Source organism: Bufo bufo, chromosome 2 (genome assembly GCF_905171765.1).
Source record: "Bufo bufo chromosome 2, aBufBuf1.1, whole genome shotgun sequence".
Taxonomy (NCBI): Eukaryota; Metazoa; Chordata; class Amphibia; order Anura; family Bufonidae; genus Bufo; species Bufo bufo.
The window spans coordinates 37,894,460-37,914,564 of record NC_053390.1 but is presented as its reverse complement, the minus strand read 5'-3'; the positions used below and the strand labels follow the sequence as shown (position 1 = coordinate 37,914,564).

General features: G+C 45.1%; 2 protein-coding genes across 2 annotated transcripts in view; both read right to left on the bottom strand.

Moving 5' to 3' along the window:
- Positions 1-10,030, bottom strand: part of LOC120992163 (complement component C9-like) — a 31,071-nt gene extending 21,041 nt beyond the window's left edge. Inside the window, exons 1-3 of the mRNA XM_040420940.1 lie at positions 9,873-10,030; positions 4,549-4,654; positions 4,087-4,231 (exon numbers count right to left, since the gene is read on the bottom strand). Coding sequence (XP_040276874.1) covers positions 4,087-4,231; positions 4,549-4,654; positions 9,873-9,955 — 334 coding nt within the window. The 5' untranslated portion in view covers positions 9,956-10,030. The remainder of the gene's footprint in view (positions 1-4,086; positions 4,232-4,548; positions 4,655-9,872) is intronic.
- Positions 10,031-14,896: 4,866 nt separating this feature from the next.
- The window catches only part of LOC120992164 (complement component C9-like), a 30,058-nt gene continuing 24,849 nt past the window's right edge, over positions 14,897-20,105 (bottom strand). Inside the window, exons 7-11 of the mRNA XM_040420942.1 lie at positions 19,721-19,961; positions 18,950-19,078; positions 17,402-17,577; positions 16,410-16,638; positions 14,897-15,210 (exon numbers count right to left, since the gene is read on the bottom strand). Of these exons, the coding sequence (XP_040276876.1) occupies positions 15,053-15,210; positions 16,410-16,638; positions 17,402-17,577; positions 18,950-19,078; positions 19,721-19,961 (933 nt within the window). The 3' untranslated portion in view covers positions 14,897-15,052. The remainder of the gene's footprint in view (positions 15,211-16,409; positions 16,639-17,401; positions 17,578-18,949; positions 19,079-19,720; positions 19,962-20,105) is intronic.

Genomic DNA, 20,105 nt, shown 5'->3' with positions numbered 1-20,105 from the left:
AGCAGTATTGTCTTGGGGTAGTACACTCGGCAGTATGGTCTTAGGACAGTACACTTAGCAGTATTGTCTTGAGGTAGTACACTCGGCAGTATTGTCTTAGGACAGTACACTTAGCAGTATTGTCTTGGGGCAGTACACTCGGCAGTATGGTCTTAGGACAGTACACTTAGCAGTATTGTCTTGGGGTAGTACACTCGGCAGTATGGTCTTAGGACAGTACACTTAGCCGTATTGTCTTGGGGTAGTACACTCGGCAGTATGGTCTTAGGACAGTACACTTAGCAGTATTGTCTTGGGGTAGTACACATGGCAGTATTGTCTTAGGACAGTACACTTAGCAGTATTGTCTTGTGGTAGTACACTCGGCAGTATTGTCTTAGGACAGTACACTTAGCAGTATTGTCTTGGGGCAGTACACTAAGCAGTATTGTCTTAGAGCAGTACACTAAGCAGTATTGTCTTGGGGTAGTACACTTGGCAGTATTGTCTTAGGACAGTACACTTAGCAGTATTGTCTTGGGGTAGTACACTCGGCAGTATGGTCTTGGGGCAGTACACTTAGCAGTATTGTCTTGGGGTAGTACACTCGGCAGTATGGTCTTAGGACAGTACACTTAGCAGTATTGTCTTGAGGTAGTACACTCGGCAGTATTGTCTTAGGACAGTACACTTAGCAGTATTGTCTTGGGGCAGTACACTCGGCAGTATGGTCTTAGGACAGTACACTTAGCAGTATTGTCTTGGGGTAGTACACTCGGCAGTATGGTCTTAGGACAGTACACTTAGCAGTATTGTCTTGGGGTAGTACACTCGGCAGTATGGTCTTAGGACAGTACACTTAGCAGTATTGTCTTGGGGTAGTACACTCGGCAGTATGGTCTTAGGACAGTACACTTAGCAGTATTGTCTTGAGGTAGTACACTCGGCAGTATTGTCTTAGGACAGTACACTTAGCAGTATTGTCTTGGGGCAGTACACTAAGCAGTATTGTCTTAGAGCAGTACACTAAGCAGTATTGTCTTGGGGTAGTACACTTGGCAGTATTGTCTTAGGACAGTACACTTAGCAGTATTGTCTTGGGGTAGTACACTCGGCAGTATGGTCTTGGGGCAGTACACTTAGCAGTATTGTCTTGGGGTAGTACACTCGGCAGTATGGTCTTGGGGCAGTACACTTAGCAGTATTGTCTTGGGGTAGTACACTCGGCAGTATTGTCTTAGGACAGTACACTTAGCAGTATTGTCTTGGGGCAGTACACTAAGCAGTATTGTCTTGGGGTAGTACACTCGTCAGTATTGTTTTAGGACAGTACACTTAGCAGTATTGTCTTGGGGTAGTACACTAAGCAGTATGGTCTTAGGACAGTACACTTAGCAGTATTGTCTTGGGGTAGTACACTCGGCAGTATTGTCTTAGGACAGTACACTTAGCAGTATTGTCTTGGGGCAGTACACTAAGCAGTATTGTCTTAGGACAGTACACTTAGCAGTATTGTCTTGGGGTAGTACACTCGGCAGTATGGTCTTGGGGCAGTACACTTAGCAGTATTGTCTTGGGGTAGTACACTCGGCAGTATGGTCTTAGGACAGTACACTTAGCAGTATTGTCTTGAGGTAGTACACTCGGCAGTATTGTCTTAGGACAGTACACTTAGCAGTATTGTCTTGGGGCAGTACACTCGGCAGTATGGTCTTAGGACAGTACACTTAGCAGTATTGTCTTGGGGTAGTACACTCGGCAGTATGGTCTTAGGACAGTACACTTAGCAGTATTGTCTTGGGGTAGTACACTCGGCAGTATGGTCTTAGGACAGTACACTTAGCAGTATTGTCTTGGGGTAGTACACTCGGCAGTATGGTCTTAGGACAGTACACTTAGCAGTATTGTCTTGAGGTAGTACACTCGGCAGTATTGTCTTAGGACAGTACACTTAGCAGTATTGTCTTGGGGCAGTACACTAAGCAGTATTGTCTTAGAGCAGTACACTAAGCAGTATTGTCTTGGGGTAGTACACTTGGCAGTATTGTCTTGGGGTAGTACACTAAGCAGTATGGTCTTAGGACAGTACACTTAGCAGTATTGTCTTGGGGTAGTACACTTGGCAGTATTGTCTTAGGACAGTACACTTAGCAGTATTGTCTTGTGGTAGTACACTCGGCAGTATTGTCTTAGGACAGTACACTTAGCAGTATTGTCTTGGGGCAGTACACTAAGCAGCATTGTCTTAGAGCAGTACACTAAGCAGTATTGTCTTGGGGTAGTACACTTGGCAGTATTGTCTTAGGACAGTACACTTAGCAGTATTGTCTTGGGGTAGTACACTCGGCAGTATGGTCTTGGGGCAGTACACTTAGCAGTATTGTCTTGGGGTAGTACACTCGGCAGTATGGTCTTAGGACAGTACACTTAGCAGTATTGTCTTGAGGTAGTACACTCGGCAGTATTGTCTTAGGACAGTACACTTAGCAGTATTGTCTTGGGGCAGTACACTCGGCAGTATGGTCTTAGGACAGTACACTTAGCAGTATTGTCTTGGGGTAGTACACTCGGCAGTATGGTCTTAGGACAGTACACTTAGCCGTATTGTCTTGGGGTAGTACACTCGGCAGTATGGTCTTAGGACAGTACACTTAGCAGTATTGTCTTGGGGTAGTACACTTGGCAGTATTGTCTTAGGACAGTACACTTAGCAGTATTGTCTTGTGGTAGTACACTCGGCAGTATTGTCTTAGGACAGTACACTTAGCCGTATTGTCTTGGGGCAGTACACTAAGCAGTATTGTCTTAGAGCAGTACACTAAGCAGTATTGTCTTGGGGTAGTACACTTGGCAGTATTGTCTTAGGACAGTACACTTAGCAGTATTGTCTTGGGGCAGTACACTAAGCAGTATTGTCTTAGAGCAGTACACTAAGCAGTATTGTCTTGGGGTAGTACACTTGGCAGTATTGTCTTAGGACAGTACACTTAGCAGTATTGTCTTGGGGTAGTACACTCGGCAGTATGGTCTTAGGACAGTACACTTAGCAGTATTGTCTTGGGGTAGTACACTCGGCAGTATGGTCTTAGGACAGTACACTTAGCAGTATTGTCTTGGGGTAGTACACTCGGCAGTATGGTCTTAGGACAGTACACTTAGCAGTATTGTCTTGAGGTAGTACACTCGGCAGTATGGTCTTAGGACAGTACACTTAGCAGTATTGTCTTGGGGTAGTACACTCGGCAGTATGGTCTTAGGACAGTACACTTAGCAGTATTGTCTTGGGGTAGTACACTCGGCAGTATGGTCTTAGGACAGTACACTTAGCAGTATTGTCTTGGGGTAGTACACTCGGCAGTATGGTCTTAGGACAGTACACTTAGCAGTATTGTCTTGAGGTAGTACACTCGGCAGTATTGTCTTAGGACAGTACACTTAGCAGTATTGTCTTGGGGCAGTACACTAAGCAGTATTGTCTTAGAGCAGTACACTAAGCAGTATTGTCTTGGGGTAGTACACTTGGCAGTATTGTCTTAGGACAGTACACTTAGCAGTATTGTCTTGGGGTAGTACACTCGGCAGTATGGTCTTGGGGCAGTACACTTAGCAGTATTGTCTTGGGGTAGTACACTCGGCAGTATGGTCTTGGGGCAGTACACTTAGCAGTATTGTCTTGGGGTAGTACACTCGGCAGTATGGTCTTGGGGCAGTACACTTAGCAGTATTGTCTTGGGGTAGTACACTCAGCAGTATGGTCTTGGGGCAGTACACTTAGCAGTATTGTCTTGGGGTAGTACACTCGGCAGTATGGTCTTGGGGCAGTACACTTAGCAGTATTGTCTTGGAGTAGTACACTCGTCAGTATCATCTTAGGGCAGTACAATCAGCAGCATGGTCTTAGAGCAGTACACTCAGCAGTATCATGTTAGGGCGGTACACTTGGCAATCCACCGCCACTGTTTGGAGAGCGGGGCACTCTGGCTCTATTTTTGGACTCACTCTATTAGAGTTATTAATTACAGTACTTTAGTTGCCATTTTTGGGTGTGGCCCTTTTTTGTGTGTGTAGTTTACATGGATAAAATAATTTATATCTGTATATAATTACCTGTTTCACATTGGAAGTCGTTTCCACAGTCGATTACGGTGTCTTCGCAATTTTTGTCTGGTTTACAACGTTGATACTCGCCCAATGAGCTCAAACATCGGGTGCCGCCATACTGGCCAAACTTCACAATGCTCCGAGAGCGGTACTGTGCATCGGGAGGAGACAGAGAGAGAAATACAGTGCCGTTACATAAGACGCCATCATACTGGGGCAGTGGTGGAATATCTGATGAAGACAACCCCTGCACATATGTCCTATTAGGATATATACATAACATACAGAGATGGCGCCCTCTCTATGAGTCAGAACTAATAGCATCTCTACTAGAGCGCCCCCTGCTGTGGTGGCTTTATGACATGACGGTCGTAGTAATCAGTAAGAAGCAGACAGAAGTTCCCAGGTCCTCCTAATGTACAGTATATCCCTGAGTGCAAACAGTCCACAGTCAAAGTTCATATTTACCCTCTGACTGGTACACGGGTCACATTCACTCCAAGACCCCCATTTACTGATCTCACAGTCCACCGGAGAAGGAGCATCAGCAGATCGCCGGAGCCGCTCCAAAAATCTGAAAACAAAGAGAAATGGGTCTAATTAGGATTCTGATATTATGTACACGATGACACACCAAGGGTATGGCTACATGATGAGTTCTGAGTGATTCCACATCAATGTTGTGTATGAGATTTTGGTGCAATTGCAATATGACTCAGACTTCTGCCTATCCTTAAACATATACACTCACCTAAAGAATTATTAGGACCACCATACTAATACGGTGTTGGACCCCCTTTTGCCTTCAGAACAGCCTTAATTCTACGTGGCATTGATTCAACAAGGTGCTGATAGCATTCTTTAGAAATGTTGGCCCATATTGATAGGATAGCATCTTGCAGTTGATGGAGATTTGAGGGATGCACATCCAGGGCACGAAGCTTCCGTTCCACCACATCCCAAAGATGCTCTATTGGGTTGAGATCTGGTGACTGTGGGGCCATTTTAGTACAGTGAACTCATTGTCATGTTCAAGAAACCAATGTGAAATGATTCGAGCTTTGTGACATGGTGCATTATCCTGCTGGAAGTAGCCATCAGAGGATGGATACATGTTCTCATTCTGTTTACGCCAAATTCGGACTCTACCATTTGAATGTCTCAACAGAAATCGAGACTCATCAGACCAGGCAACATTTTTTCAGTCTTCAACAGTCCAATTTTGGTGAGCTCGTGCAAATTGTAGCCTCTTTTTCCTATTTGTAGTGGAGATGAGTGGTACCCGGTGGGGTCTTCTGCTGTTGTAGCCTATCTGCCTCAAGGTTGTGTGTGTTGTGGCTTCACAAATGCTTTGCTGCAGACCTCGGTTGTAACGAGTGGTTATTTCAGTCAAAGTTGCTCTTTTATCAGCTTGAATCAGTCGGCCCATTCTCCTCTGACCTCCAGCATCCACAAGGCATTTTTGCCCACAGGACTGCCGCATACTGGATGTTTTTCCCTTTTCACACCATTCTTTGTAAACCCTAGAAATGGTTGTGCGTGAAAATCCCAGTAACTGAGCAGATTGTGAAATACTCAGACCGGCCCGTCTGGCACCAACAACCATGTCACGCTCAAAATTTCTTAAATCACCTTTCTTTCCCATTCTGACATTCAGTTTGGAGTTCAGGAGATTGTCTTGACCAGGACCACCCCCCTAAATGCATTGAAGCAACTGCCATGTGATTGGTTGACTAGATAATTGCATTAATGAGAAATAGAACAGGTGTTCCTAATGATTCTTTAGGTGAGTGTATATTTCAATGCTAGAGGTGGTCGTAACAATGGCCGCAGCAAATAACAGTGGCTGAGGGGGCACACCCAGGTGCTGGATTGGCACTGCAAAATAAGCTGGTTGGCCCCCTAAATAAAGAACTTACTGTGCATACCACCAACATTGACTTCAATGGGAGCTGTATAAACCTATGTGTAGTGAGCTCCTCCTAGTGGTGGCTGTATAAATCTATGTGTAGTGAGCTCCCTCTAGTGGTGGCTGTATAAACCTATGTGTAGTGAGCTCCTCCTAGTGGTGGCTGTATAAATCTATGTGTAGTGAGCTCCCTCTAGTGGTGACTGTATAAATATATGTAGTGAGCTCCTCCTAGTGGTGACTGTATAAATATATGTGTAGTAAGCTCCCCCTAGTAGTGATTGCATAAATCTATATGCAGAAAGCTCCCCCCAGTGGTGACTGTATAAATCTATATGTAGTGAGCCCTTCCTAGTGGTGGCTGTATAAATCCATGAATAGTGAGCTCCCCCTAGTGGTGGTTACATAAACCCATATACATTGAGCTCCCCCTAGTGGTGACTGTATAAATCTATGTGTAGTGATCTCCCCTGGTGGTGGCTGTATAAATCTATGTGTAGTGGGCTCCTCCTAGTGGTCATTGTATAAATCTATGTGTAGTGAGCTCCTCCTAGTGGTGACTGTATACATCTATGTGTAGTGAGCTCCCCCTACTGATGTCTGTTTAATTCTATGTGTTGTGGGCTCCTCCTAGTGGTGACTGTATAAATCTATGTGCAGTGAACTCCTCCTAGTGGTGGCTGTATAATCTGTATGTAGTAATCTCCTGAGCTCCCACTAGTGGTGGCTGTTTAAATCTATGTGTAGTGAGCTCCCCCTAGTGGTGACTATATAAATCTATGTGTAGTGAGCTCCCCCTAGTGGTGACTGTATAACTCTATGTGTAGTGATCTCCCCTGGTGGTGGCTGTATAAATCAATGTGTAGTGGGCTCCTCCTCGTGGTGGCTGTATAAATCTTTGTGTAGTGAGCTCCCCCTAGTGGTCATTGTATAAATCTACGTGCAGTGAGCTCCTCCTAGTGGTGACTGTATACATCTATGTGTAGTGAGCTCCCCCTAGTATTAACTGTATAAATCTATGTGTAGTGAGCTCCCCCAAGTGGTGACTATATAATTCTATGTGTAGTGAGCTCCCCCTAGTGGTGACTCTATAAATCTATGTGTAGTGAGCTCCCCCTAGTGGTCATTGTATAAATCTACATGCAGTGAAATCCATGTAGTGACCCACAAACTGTTATGTACGTAAAGGCATGGGATTCCGCCGGTTCACTCCAGTTCTCCAGATCCAGTTGTTAAAATTACAGCCGGATCGGAGAACCGTGTTGCTGGCTGAATCCCGATCCAGAGCTCGGCAGCGGCGGCAGAAGGTCAGGGGAAGATGCAGCAGAGCAAGGGAGGGGTGTCTCCCTTTCCTGCTCCTCTGATAGACTGCAGGCACTAGGCTCCACCACTAGGGGGAGCCTATCAGAGGCAGGCGCAGGCGGAGTGATTACATCATCGCATCCGCCTGAGCCGAGAATTGTACTGCGCGGGGCACAGGCCGGAAGAGGCCTGCATCGCTACCAACATGGAGGTATTAGTGTTTTTTTTTCTTCTTTTATGTGGCATGCTATGGGGGGCATCAACTGGGGGAATTACTGGCACATCATGGGGGACACTATGGGGGCATCTACTGGCACATGATGGTGGACACTATGGGGGCATCTACTGGGGGCATTACTAGAACATCATGGGGACACTGTGGGGGTATCTACTGAGGGCATGGCTGGCACATGGGGGACACTATGGGAGTATCTACTGGTGCATTGCTGGCACATGGGGACACTATGGAGGCATCTACTGGCACATCCTTGGGGACACTATAGGGGCATCTACTAGGGGCATTGTTGGCACATGGGGACAGCTACTGGGGGCATTGCTGGCATATGGGGGACACTATGGGGGGCATCTACTAGGGGCATTGCTGGCACACGGACACTATGGCGCAATACTGGCACATCATGGGGGACACTATGGGAGTATCTACTGGTGCATTGCTGGCACATGGGGACACTATGGAGGCATCTACTGGCACATCCTTTGGGACACTATAGGGGCATCTACTAGGGGCATTGTTGGCACATAGGGACAGCTACTGGGGGCATTGCTGGCATATAGGGGACACTATGGGGGGCATCTACTAGGGGCATTGCTGGCACACGGACACTATGGCGGCATTACTGGCACATCATGGGGGACACTATGGGGGCATCTTATACTGGCACATTATGGGGACATTATTGTGTTGGAGGGGGGGAAGAACCCTATGGGGGCATATTATATAGGCACAACATTGGGGCACTAAGAAGGGGCATTTATACTGGCACATTCTGGGTGACACTGTGGAGGAATCTTATACTGGCACATTATGGGGGCACTATGAGGAAGAGGAGAGGAGCACTATGTGAGCATTTACCAGGCGCATTATATAGGGGTGTTTTATACTTGCACACATTATGGGGGCACTATGGGGACATTAGCTCAACTGGGGGCACTGAGGGAATTGTTTTGTACTGGCACAAAGAACGGGAGCATTTTTGAACTAGTGCACATTATTATTATTGACGGTGGCAGGTGAGTTGTTAAGAAGGTAGGAGGATGAAGAAGGAGAAGGTCTGCATCAGAGGAGAAGTCACTTGATATAAGAGGTATGTGGCGCTGTATTCTGGATAGCACAGAATATAATATGTCTGCAAATATGTCTTTAGTGCTAGGTACAAATGTGTATAAAATGTATATGGTGGAGGTAAATCTACTGTAAGTGTAGCCTAGGGGTCATTTATATACTGTACGGTGTATATTGTATATGTGAGTGTAGTGTCGTTATATGCATACCTCCCAACCATCCCAGATCTGGCATACCTATGTACTGTGTGGGGGGCACAATGGAGACTAAGCAGGGTTGGGCCATGTACAGATAGACATTGGGAGGGGTGTGGGCCAGCGCTGTACAAAAAACTTTGTGCGACACCTGATAGATTAGCTCCTTAGGCTTTTTAAAAGTTTTGTGGTATGTGTGTGTAGTGTATACATGGGGTATTTATGTGTATGTGTGTTGCATATATATGGTGTATGTATATCTAAACGCGTCGTAGCGCCGCGTATGTGCCGTTGAGTAGGGAACCTGTTGTTAAAAATTTGAATCCCACCCCCGTGTACGTAACTTGAATTGATCAAACTTCGACACCAGTTTTCTGGTATATTCCATAGATCACCCAGTATTAACCCAAACCTTTGCACTACATGGCCAGGGAACAAAATAATACTAATATCAATATTATTATTATTATTATTATTATTATAATAATATTTTACACTAGACCAACATACAACAGGCTATTAACCCATACTATACCATAGATCACCAGGCCTATACACTAGATCCCCAGGGATTTATATATTAACCCTCTCTTCTACCCCAGACAACCAAGGAAAGGGGGACTATCCCAGACCACCAGTCTAGGGACATTAAAGCCTAATCCATTAGGAAATTGTATACTTTTTTTTATTTTCTATTGCCTAAACATGTGCGTGTCTTATAATCTGAAATGCATGGTAAGTACGGGAGCACAAATCTACGGTATGTAGCTGCGTAATTCTGTCTGTCCAGGACCCTCCGTGCTGGCGACAGCACCAGAACCGCGCAGTAATGATCTACATAGCGCACCAGCATCATGCATCACATGTCCCGAAAGAAAATTTCTGATTGGCTGATTTTCTTTACAATTTTCCACCGATAGAGCTTAAAATCTTTACTTTCTCGCAAACCACCCCATCCAATGGCTCTGTCATAGCTGGTGGCCATACCGGTTGTCCCCTCCGCTGTCTAGCGAATACTATATATATAGGTAATGGAGAGGTAGGGAAGAAATGTAGTACAAAACAATGAGGTTCATAAACTCACCCTGCCTCATCAGACGCCGAGACCCCACAGCACAGCAGAGACAGTGCCACAATCACCCCAGGTAGGTAGTACAAGCCGGCCATGGTGCCTGGTGGTGGGGATGAGCTCTAGGTGAGGTTTCACAATGTCCCCTATATATATAGTGTCCACTGTCACTTATTAACTGAAACATAAACACAAGACCCCCCCTCCCCCCCACCCACTGTCTGAATTAAGACCCATGGGAGGACGGTGTCCATTCCCTTGCGTTAGCATATACAAATATACGTATAGCCCTGGCCAAAAGTTTTGAAACTGACAAAAATTTGGGCTTTCACACAGTTTGCAGCATCAGTGTTTTTGGATCTTTTTGTCAGATGTTTCTATAGTTACTGAAGGAAAATTATAAACATTTCATAAGTTTTATAACTTTTATTGGCAAATCCACCAAGTTTCTGCAAAGACTCAATATTTCCAGCGTTAACCCTTCTAAGACTTCTGTAGTCCGCCCTGGCGTCCTGGATGTCACATACGCACCACCGTGTTCCTCAACCAGGGATGGGTCTGCCATGGTCCAGACTACCTCCAAGCTCTCACTCCGCGCACACTCAGGCCGCAAAGTGAGCGTAGATCCCCCCCAAACACGCACAGACCCAACACCCCAAACACCAGCTGCCACCACCGACTTTGACGCAAGCCGGAAATGCTGCAAAATCCACGCATATATGATCTGCTCACAAGCGATCACACAATCAGGCTATGCATTCTTCAGAGCAACAAGGCGGGCTTATAGAGTTAATATTTTATACACAGAAATAGTGCAGGTCTTACAAAAAACAGACAATGATAAAATGAGACAAAGTAAAAATAACAAAACAGTAAAAGTAAAATAAATGGGAGAAAAAACAGTACCGGAATAAAACGCATCAGTTTTGTCCTAATGCATTCTGAATAGAGAGCAATCCGTTCAGTTTGCATCAGGATGTCTTACGGAACGTCCCTTGTACGGTATTTGACCGGACAAAATACCCCAGCTTGCTGCAGTATTTTTTCCGGCCAAAATCCTGGAACACTACTGCACTTAATTTCCATAGAGATGTATTAATGCCGGATCCGGTACCAAGTGTTTTCCGGTCTGCACATGCGCCGGGACATAGGAGGAACTATTTCCCCTTTTGATCTTTGGAAAAAAATTAAATACTGGATCCATTATTCAGGATGATACCGGATGAGACGGATCCGGTATATCAACGGATCTGGAAAAAACAGGTTTCCGTTTGCATACGGTTTGCCGGATCCAAACAACGCTAGTGTTGGTTTCTAGCTCTTGGTTGGCCCAGTTATTGACTATCCAAATCCCAGTTTTTCCATGGGGGGGGGGGGGGAATTGCTTGGAGATTATCACAATTTCTATGTTTTTGTTTCTCCAGCCACTTTTTGAGGTTCTTAATAGGATCCAGATCTGGGGCATTTCCTGGCCCTGGATCCAAAACTTTAATGTCTTGTTCACTGAGCCACCTAGTTATAACTTTTGCCCTGAGACATGGTCTCCATCATGCCAGAAAAAGCATAGGTCATCACCAGATTGCTCCTGGATGGTTGGAAGACATTGCTCCCGGATGGTTGGGAGAAGTTGTTCTTAGATGGTTGGGAGAAGTTGCTCTTGGATGGTTGGGAGAAGTTTCTCCTTGGTGGTTGGGGGACGTTGCTCTTGGATGGTTGGGCGAAGTTGCTCCTAGATGGTTGGAAGAAGTTGCTCTTGGATTGTTGGGAGAAGTTGCTCTTGGATGTTTGGGAAATGCTGCTCCTGGATTGTTTGGAGAAGTTTCTCTTGGATGTTTGTGAGAAGTTGTTCCTGAATAGTTGGGAGAAGCTGCTCCAGGGAGCTTGGGAGAAGTTTCTCCTGGATAGCTGTAAGAAGTTGCTCCTGGATGCTTGGGAGAAGTTGCTTTTGGAGGAGGATTTGATTCCATTCTTTATTCATGGCAGTGAGTGAGCCCACTCCCTTACACAGTGTCCGACTGGGATGCCTAGGGCCCATCAGTAAAATTCATACTGAGGGCTCAATATACAGCTACATGCAAATATTACCTGACCCTCATTTGCAAATCCACCAACACAGCGCCGAACATATTTTTCTGGTAGTAGCCTACTGCCTAGCCTCAGACTGTTCTGTCCTGTTACCCCTGTGGGTACTTTGCTGACTGACTTGTCTTGACCCTAGTTATGTGAGCCAGCAACAAATGCTCACATAGTGGTGGACAGCAGCAAGACCCTGCAAGATGACTAATTATGGGGGTCTCCTCACCACTTCAAGAAGGTTGGTCCATGGGGAACAAGGCTAGTTGCTTGCCTGCCTCTATGCCTAGAAGTCACCTCAGCAACAAGATGCATCTGTAATAATAAACTGGGCAGTTTGTTAAAAAAATTCTACCCTTGTTTTTCGTATGAACATACACTGAGAAGCAGGCTCCATATCTCACCACCCCACCCACTACAGCTTCCAACGTGAGACTCCCATCATTTTATAGACAATCCTCTTGGCTATCTCATACATATATTGGACTTGCAACTATTAGGTACAAACCCAGCTTTTTCTTCAACTCTACCCACAAGTGTTCGATTGGGTTCAGTTCCGGGGACTTTGGGGGCCAATCCAGCTCCTCTACTTCATTGGCATTGAACCATTTCTTCGCCAATCTTGACGTATGCTTCGAGTCGTTGTCCTGCTAGAACACTGTGGTCCTTTTCATACCCATAGTACTCGAGTGTACGAAGTAACTCAACTTGTAGGATACTGAGATATAGCTCAACATTGAGACCACCATCGATGCTGGTCAAGTATTCAACGCCTTTGGCGTGAAACAACCCCTTTTGCATAAGGCTACTTTCACACTCGCGTTTGGAGCGGATCCGTCATGGATCTGCACAGACGGATCCATTCAGATAATACAACCGTATGCATCCATTCAGAACGGATCCATTGGTATTATCTTTAACAAAGCCAAAACGGATGCGTCTTGAACAGCATTGAAAGTCAATGGGGGACGGATCCGTTTTCGGTTGTACCATATTGTGTCAGTGAAAACGGATCCGTCCCCATTGACTTACATTGTGTGTCAGGACGGATCCGTTTGGCTCAGTTTCGGCAGACGGACACCAAAATGCTGCAAGCAGCGTTTTGCTGTCCGCCTCCAAACTGGAATGGAGGCAGAACGGAGGCAAACTGATGCATTCTGAGCGGATCCTTTTCCATTCAGAATGCATTAGGGCAAAACTGTTCCGTTTTGGACCATTTGTGAGATCCCTGAACGGATCTCACAAACGGAAAGCCAAAACGCCAGTGTGAAAGTATGCGCTGAGAAGTCTCCGGGAAGATTCCTCCTCCAATGTTAGGGTTTACTTTTGGTTCTGATATACGATCTTGGATTTCCTTTGTTTCATTGTTGTGTAAAAGCTGTGGACACTGACCAACTCAACAAAAGTCAGGATCTGACCTCAATGCACTGTGTAGATAATGATGTGAGCAAATATCATTGTCTAGAGGAGGTCACAAATGCATATGGTTCTCTTTTTCAAGAAGAAAGAGGAGGGTGGCTCGTTTAGTTGTCTCCATAACTCCCATAGGAATTAGTGGTGGTGGCCACACAAATGCACCGCACCCTCTCTCTTCACCTAGTAGTCTAGGTCCAAAAAATGGAATGAGGACCTGCACCAACTTTTTTCTTTCCATACTCTGATTGATCACCAGATGTATGTTGTCCTGGTAGTGGGTACCTTCTGCCCCCTTATCCAGATTAGGGTGTTTTTTCTGCATGCCCTTTCCCCACGTAGTGAATGCCTTTGATGTCACATAATTATTTCATGGCATTGCCTAGAGGAAAATGGTAGCTGGGACTGGATGTGGATATCTGGATGAATATTTTGTCTCACTGTATATCCTGACTTGGGGAAACCAACCTGGGATGAAGGGTCCTTCTCCTCATTGTAGTTCTTCACAAAAATGTTTTTTTTTTGGGGGGTTTAACCCATTCATGACTTGGAGGGAGGGGGTGCAAAATTTTCCTGTACGAGTATTCTGCATGTCTCCCCCCATCCCCCTTCCCTCTATGGGGAATCCCGATGGTGTCAATTATGACATCATGAGATTTCCTAGAAATGTAAATTAAATGAACTAACCAGAAGGTGTTCAAATGGAAAGGTCATCAATAGGTCTGACCAAGCATGAAAATGAATGTCACAATCCCTTCAGTGCCTAAGGACAAGTCATCAATATCGGGACCTGGAAAACCTCTAAATAAAATACTTGTAATGGGAAGATGGAAGATACCATGGGTGTACCTACTGCCCCCAAGACGTTAGTTCTCAGACTTTCTCAGACCCAATTGCAGCACAAACCTTGTGCATTTTTTTTTCTAGAAGACCCCTGTAATTCCTCAATAGTCCCTGACGATGTGACCTCTATATTCCATATATCCCATAGGATGACCTGGCATTTATTCAGGGTTGTACAGCTGGTAATGTTCAGCAACACAGTAGACAGAATGTATGAGCCCTCTGTGCGCTATTTACATAGGAATTAGATGTTTGGTTTCAACATGGGGGAGGGGGAGGTCTAGAATCTGACCTGTTGAACCCTCCAAAAGCAAAGACAACAATCAGCCTTGTGTGAAGGAGAGGACATCATAAGAATCCATGAATGTCCCCCTGATGCACAAATAAGATGTCGGATAAGGAAACAGTTTCAGAAAATAGGTACCCCAAGAAAGAAAATAAATTCTCATGTCCTGTTAGGTGCCTAGTTCTAGTGCCCTGCAGACCCTGCAATCAGCTGAGTGCTGTTCTGAGCTCCCCCTAGTGGTGACTGCAGGAAGACAGAATGTTATCATTAAACTCTAGGTCTATGTGCCCTCCATCCAAAAATGGAGATTTATAAAGAACATAGAATAAATCAGCACAGGATCTTTCACTTATATGATGGTAAAAGATAGAGGGGTTTTGCCTGGTATATACAGTAAGGATTCATGGTCATGTAAATCACAAGGTGATGCCATCAACTTTTATTTCTGCATTTCACAAAACTCTTTACAAATCATTGATGAGTGGTGTCCAGTCGGTTATCCAGCTGCTGGTCTGTCTATCTTATGATTATTGTAGGAGTGGACAGAGCGCCCATTGCTTGAACAGGAGACATCCTCTGATCAGCAGGTGACTTTTCGGATCTTATCCCCCTGGCAGGGTTTACCACCAGATTCTGGAGCAGGGTTGTCACATTGACGAGTCTGAGTTTTTTCTCCGGCATCGCAGGATGATGAGTCTTCCCAGCAACCCCAATTTCCATCAACAGCATCAGAATGGTCTGTAAAAATACAGATTACAATGCAAATAAGGCCTTTGGTGCAATGAGGGTGTTACCATTGCTGTTGCTGCACCCAAACTCTGCTCCCTTTTGTGGCCAGCTCCTCCCTCGATGCTTTGATTGACAGGGCCAGGCAGTGGCAATGCAGCGAGGGAGGGGCTGGCCACTGAAAGGTTGTGCGCAACAAGAGAAATGGTGGTGCCCTCATTGCACTAAAGGTTTAATTTGCATGTAAAGAAAAATGATCATAACTCAGGAAGGGAGTCCCAGATCAACAAAAGAAATACAGTGTTTGAATCAGATGAACAACAGCTATGTTGCTGGTGACAGATTCCCTTTCAGGTGATCTATGATTCTAGATCTATTTTTTCTTAAAGCAGCTATGTTCGGTTCTGAGGGCAGCACTAGATAGACGGCAAAGTCTGATCTTGAAATATATAGTACTGTGTGATTTAATTTTAATAGAGAAAGCCTGTGAGTCCTGCTTCCACAATCCACTTACACAGAAAACCTATGAGCTATGCTACCCCTGCATAAACATCGAAAAAGCCTGTGAGTCCTGCTACCCTGCCCACTCATAGAAAAAGACTGAGTCCTGCTTCCCCACCCACTTATTGTAAAAGCCTGTGAGTTCTGCTTCCTCACCCTCTCATAGAGAAAGCATGTGAGTCCTGCTTCCTCCACCCACTTATAGAGAAAGCCTTTGAGTCCTCCTCCCTCTTCCACTCATGGCGAAAGCCTGTGAGTCCTGCTTCCACCGCCCACTTAGAGAAAGCCTGTGAGTCCTGCTTCCACCGCCCACTCATAGAGAAAGCCTGTGAGTCCTGCTTCTATCACCCACTCTTACAGAAAGCCTGTGAGTCTTGCTTCCTGCACCCACTCATAGAGAAAGCTTTTGAGTCCTCCTCACTCTCCCACTCATAGAGAAAGCCTGTGAGTCCTGCTTTCCCTGCCCACTCATAGAGAAAGCCTGTGAGTCCTGCTTCCTCTCCCACTCATAGAGAAAGCCTGTGAGTCCTGCTTCCTCTCCCACTCATAGAGAAAGCCTGTGGGTCCTGCTTCCTCTCCCACTCATAGAGAAAGCCTACTCACGGGCTTAGAGTGATGAATAATTTGGTAGGAATCCTGATACAGAGCTGTGTCCTGACCTATTGGTTGGAACGCTCTGAATACACCACGTATTATTATGAAATACTTACTATCATATAATCCACTCTTTGGTGTCTGGCATGCCAAACCTTTAAACCGCTCGGGGCATTTACACAAACATTCCCCATCTACCACCATCACAGTACCGCCGTTCTTACAAGGCTGACATTTGCATCTGCTGTACTCATTCATGTATTCCTCAGTGGCTTTTTCCAAATTACGCGACTTATTATACGCGTCTTTTAGATCGATCGGAATCAGAGTATGAAGAGGCGAAGGCTGTGGGTTCAAAAAGACAAGCAAAGCGATTATAGATGAGAGACATGGACTCGTCTTCTAAGTGTGGACAATCAAGGTCTAATGGTAAGAGGCAAACAGTTCCATGAGATGGGTGCAGCACAGGAGAAGTTCTGGATATGGAACTGATCCAAAGTGAATAAGATGTCTCCGCTACACTCCAGCCTAGGACTACCGGGTTTTGGCTACCATCTCACTTCATGCTCTCATGATAGGCTCCCTACTCCTCCTTCACATGTGCATGCTGACTTCTGGCTCCTAAAGAGACAATGCATGCCAAGGTCTAATTATTCAGCCAATGTCCAGCTGATCAAGGGCCTTTCTCTCAGTGCCTGAGCAATAGGTCTATTTTGGTTCCTGTACCCTGTTAAGGTATCCTACTGAATCTTATTCCTGGCTTCCAAACTGGCTTCTCTTTTGATCTCACTACTTGTCTTCTGCCTGTCCTGACCTTCTGCCTGGTTACCATATTTCCTGAACTCCACCTACCTTTATTTCCATCCACCTGACTTCAACTTCTGCCTACCAATTTTGGACCGTGTCCTGGTGCCACAGGACTGCTTCTATGGTTGTGACCTAAAGATTTCTTGAAATGAAGACCTTATCCCTGTACAGGGTTCAAAGAATCCCTTAGACTGTACTCACAAGTTTAGCCCAATCCAGTTTGATAATGTGACATGAACCCTGCCATTAGTAGTGGCACCTACTAATTGTAAGGTAACATCAGTCAAGCTGAGTGACTTACCTTCTGTTTTATAATTATGGGGGCATCTACCAAAGAAGAAGACCACTCCACAAAATCATCAATATCAACTTGTTTGTTTTGCAGAAGTTTTGCATCGAGTTTGGCTGCAAAAGCCACAGTTCCCCCCTCCGTGAGAGACACCACATTGTCGATGACACCAGATTTATCCAGCTTCTCTGAAAATAGAGATAAAGAAGTTACACAGGTAGATCTATAGATATACAGTAGTTACATTGTAGCTGTTGTATCCATCATAACTAAATGCAGTTCTAGATCGATTCCGGGGCAGACACGTGATATGTGCATGTGGACAAGGGCCCAGAAGATAAGTTTGTGTGAGCATTAATAAAGCTGTTATCTCCAGGGAAAACTGAAGCCAGTCATACATATATCCCCTGTAGCATCTCTAGAGGAAGGGAGCAGTATTACATGCTGAGAATTCAAGTGAATGGCAGTATATATAATACAATGACCAGGTATTCCAGAGCAAGCCTTACTCTTTGATAGCAGAAATGGGCATAATCGACTGTTGCCTCTCGTATTCACCATGCGTTCTAGCAAGCAGGTTGTGATTACAGGGAGGAAGGGGGCACTACGCGACCACAGCTTGATGATCTACTTGACAAGGCTATACTTTTTCCTTCTTCTACTGGATTAACGCTGTATAATATAAGGTTGATAAAGAGGAGATAGAAGGGTCAGCCATGTTGAAGTTGCCTGATCCTTTCTTTGCATGGAAGATGAGCCACTGCTAGAAGAATCTGATGGAGACAGAGGGGTCTTGAGGAGAAAAAAGGTCTTGGGGAGGGGGACAGAGGCATCTGGGGTGGAAGTTGGGATCTGAAAGGGACAGAGGGGTCTGTAGGAGACAGAAGATTCTGTCTGGAGGGGACAGCAGTCTGGAAGGGACAGAGAAGTCTAGAGGGTGACAAAGGATTTTGGCGGACAACAGAGAGTTCTGGAGGACAGAATAGTTTGCAAGAGACAGAGGAGTCTTGAGGGAAAGAGAGCTGGAGAGGACAGAGGAATGGAGGGGGCAGAGAGGTTTGGAGAACAGAGGAGTCTGCAATGGGTATATAGCAGTGTAGAAGAGACAGAGGAGTCTAGAGAGAAAGAGACCTGGAAGGGGGCGGAAGAGTTTGGAGGAAATAGAACATTCTTGAGAGGACAGAAGAATCTAGAGGGGAACATTAAGGCCTGGTAGTAGCTTATTTCCCTCTCTATTGAAATTAAAGGGGTTCAAGGCTTTTTCTATTATATCAGATCCCACACCCGGAACCCCCGCCGATCAGCTGTACGAGGAGATGGCGCACGCAGTGCACACGCGCCGTCTCCCTTCTCTCTTCCTGACCACTGCTGCAGTCCGATAGACATACAGTGGAGAGCAGGGAGACGGCACATGCAAACTCCACGTGCTGTCTCCTCATACAGCTGATTTGCGGGGGTGCCTTTGTCAGACCCCCGCTGATCAGATATTGATGACCTATCCTGAGGATAGGGCATCAATATGAAATGAACGCTATAGATGCACCATAAGTATATACTTACCCTTCTGGTAATCTAGGACCTTTTCACATTTTGAACCATCTACATTCAGGTCTCCCTTAACTCCTTCGGCTGCCAGATTTACACCAATATTGTAGCCAAGGCAGGATTTCACATCTGCATGTGTGATCTCTGCAATGTAATTTATAATTGGTCAGGGTCCGGATTTCAAGAGGACAGATGACATCATTACAATCACACATGAGGTATATGATGAGAATGAACTGCTCTAATGCCATTTACAAATGTCCTAGGTCACAAAGTGAGGAGTGAGATGCTTCAACCATCAAACAGGTAAATAAGGTCATATAGATATGGACAGATATAGAAATAAGTGGTGTAAATATATTAGAAATCAAAAAATGACTGGGAACCTCCTCAGTTACAAAAAAAAAATCCATTGAGTGTAAAATAGTGAATAGACAAGGAGGGGGGAGAGGAAGGGGATGCAGCTGCAGCATCTCAGCCACAGGCTTATATTTATGGACTGTAGCCTTTCCCCTAGACCTGCAAACAGACCTATATCTGTGTGTATAGTGTTATTATCCTGCCTTATCTAGGCCTCCAGCAGCACAGTACTGTCATTTGCTCTTAATCCTCTAATGATAATGAGATGACTCTGCTCACTGTATCCCATTCTATACAGAAAAGCTAACATGAGCTGCAGAAAACAAGAATTGTGCAACTTCCTTAAGACATGAATTACTAAGTGGTAAATCCCCCCAAAAACACTTTCTGAAAATCTGTGGTCACTGATCAGGAGAGAATACTCACGATTACTATTTAATTTATTTGTGTCCAGGATGTACACCAGGTCATATTTTCCACCAACACTCCCAGATATAGTGTAATGAGTGCCGTACATCTCCATCAGAGAAAAATATTCTGCCTTGTCGTAAAAAGAGGGGAGACTTTTGATGTCTTCAATAAAAGAGTTAGATAACATGTAATTCCGTGTTCTCATGTGGAAAGTTGCCAACTGGATGGTTCCTGTAACCCTCATAAATTCTTTATTCTGTAGAAGAAAATCCTTTTTTAATACAATGGGTTAATTCATGAAGATCAAAAATATACTGGCTAACCACCACGGGCCTCGATATGATAGCCCCATCTCATGGCTATGCAGTATATAGCATCCATTTAAATGGATGGCCATCCT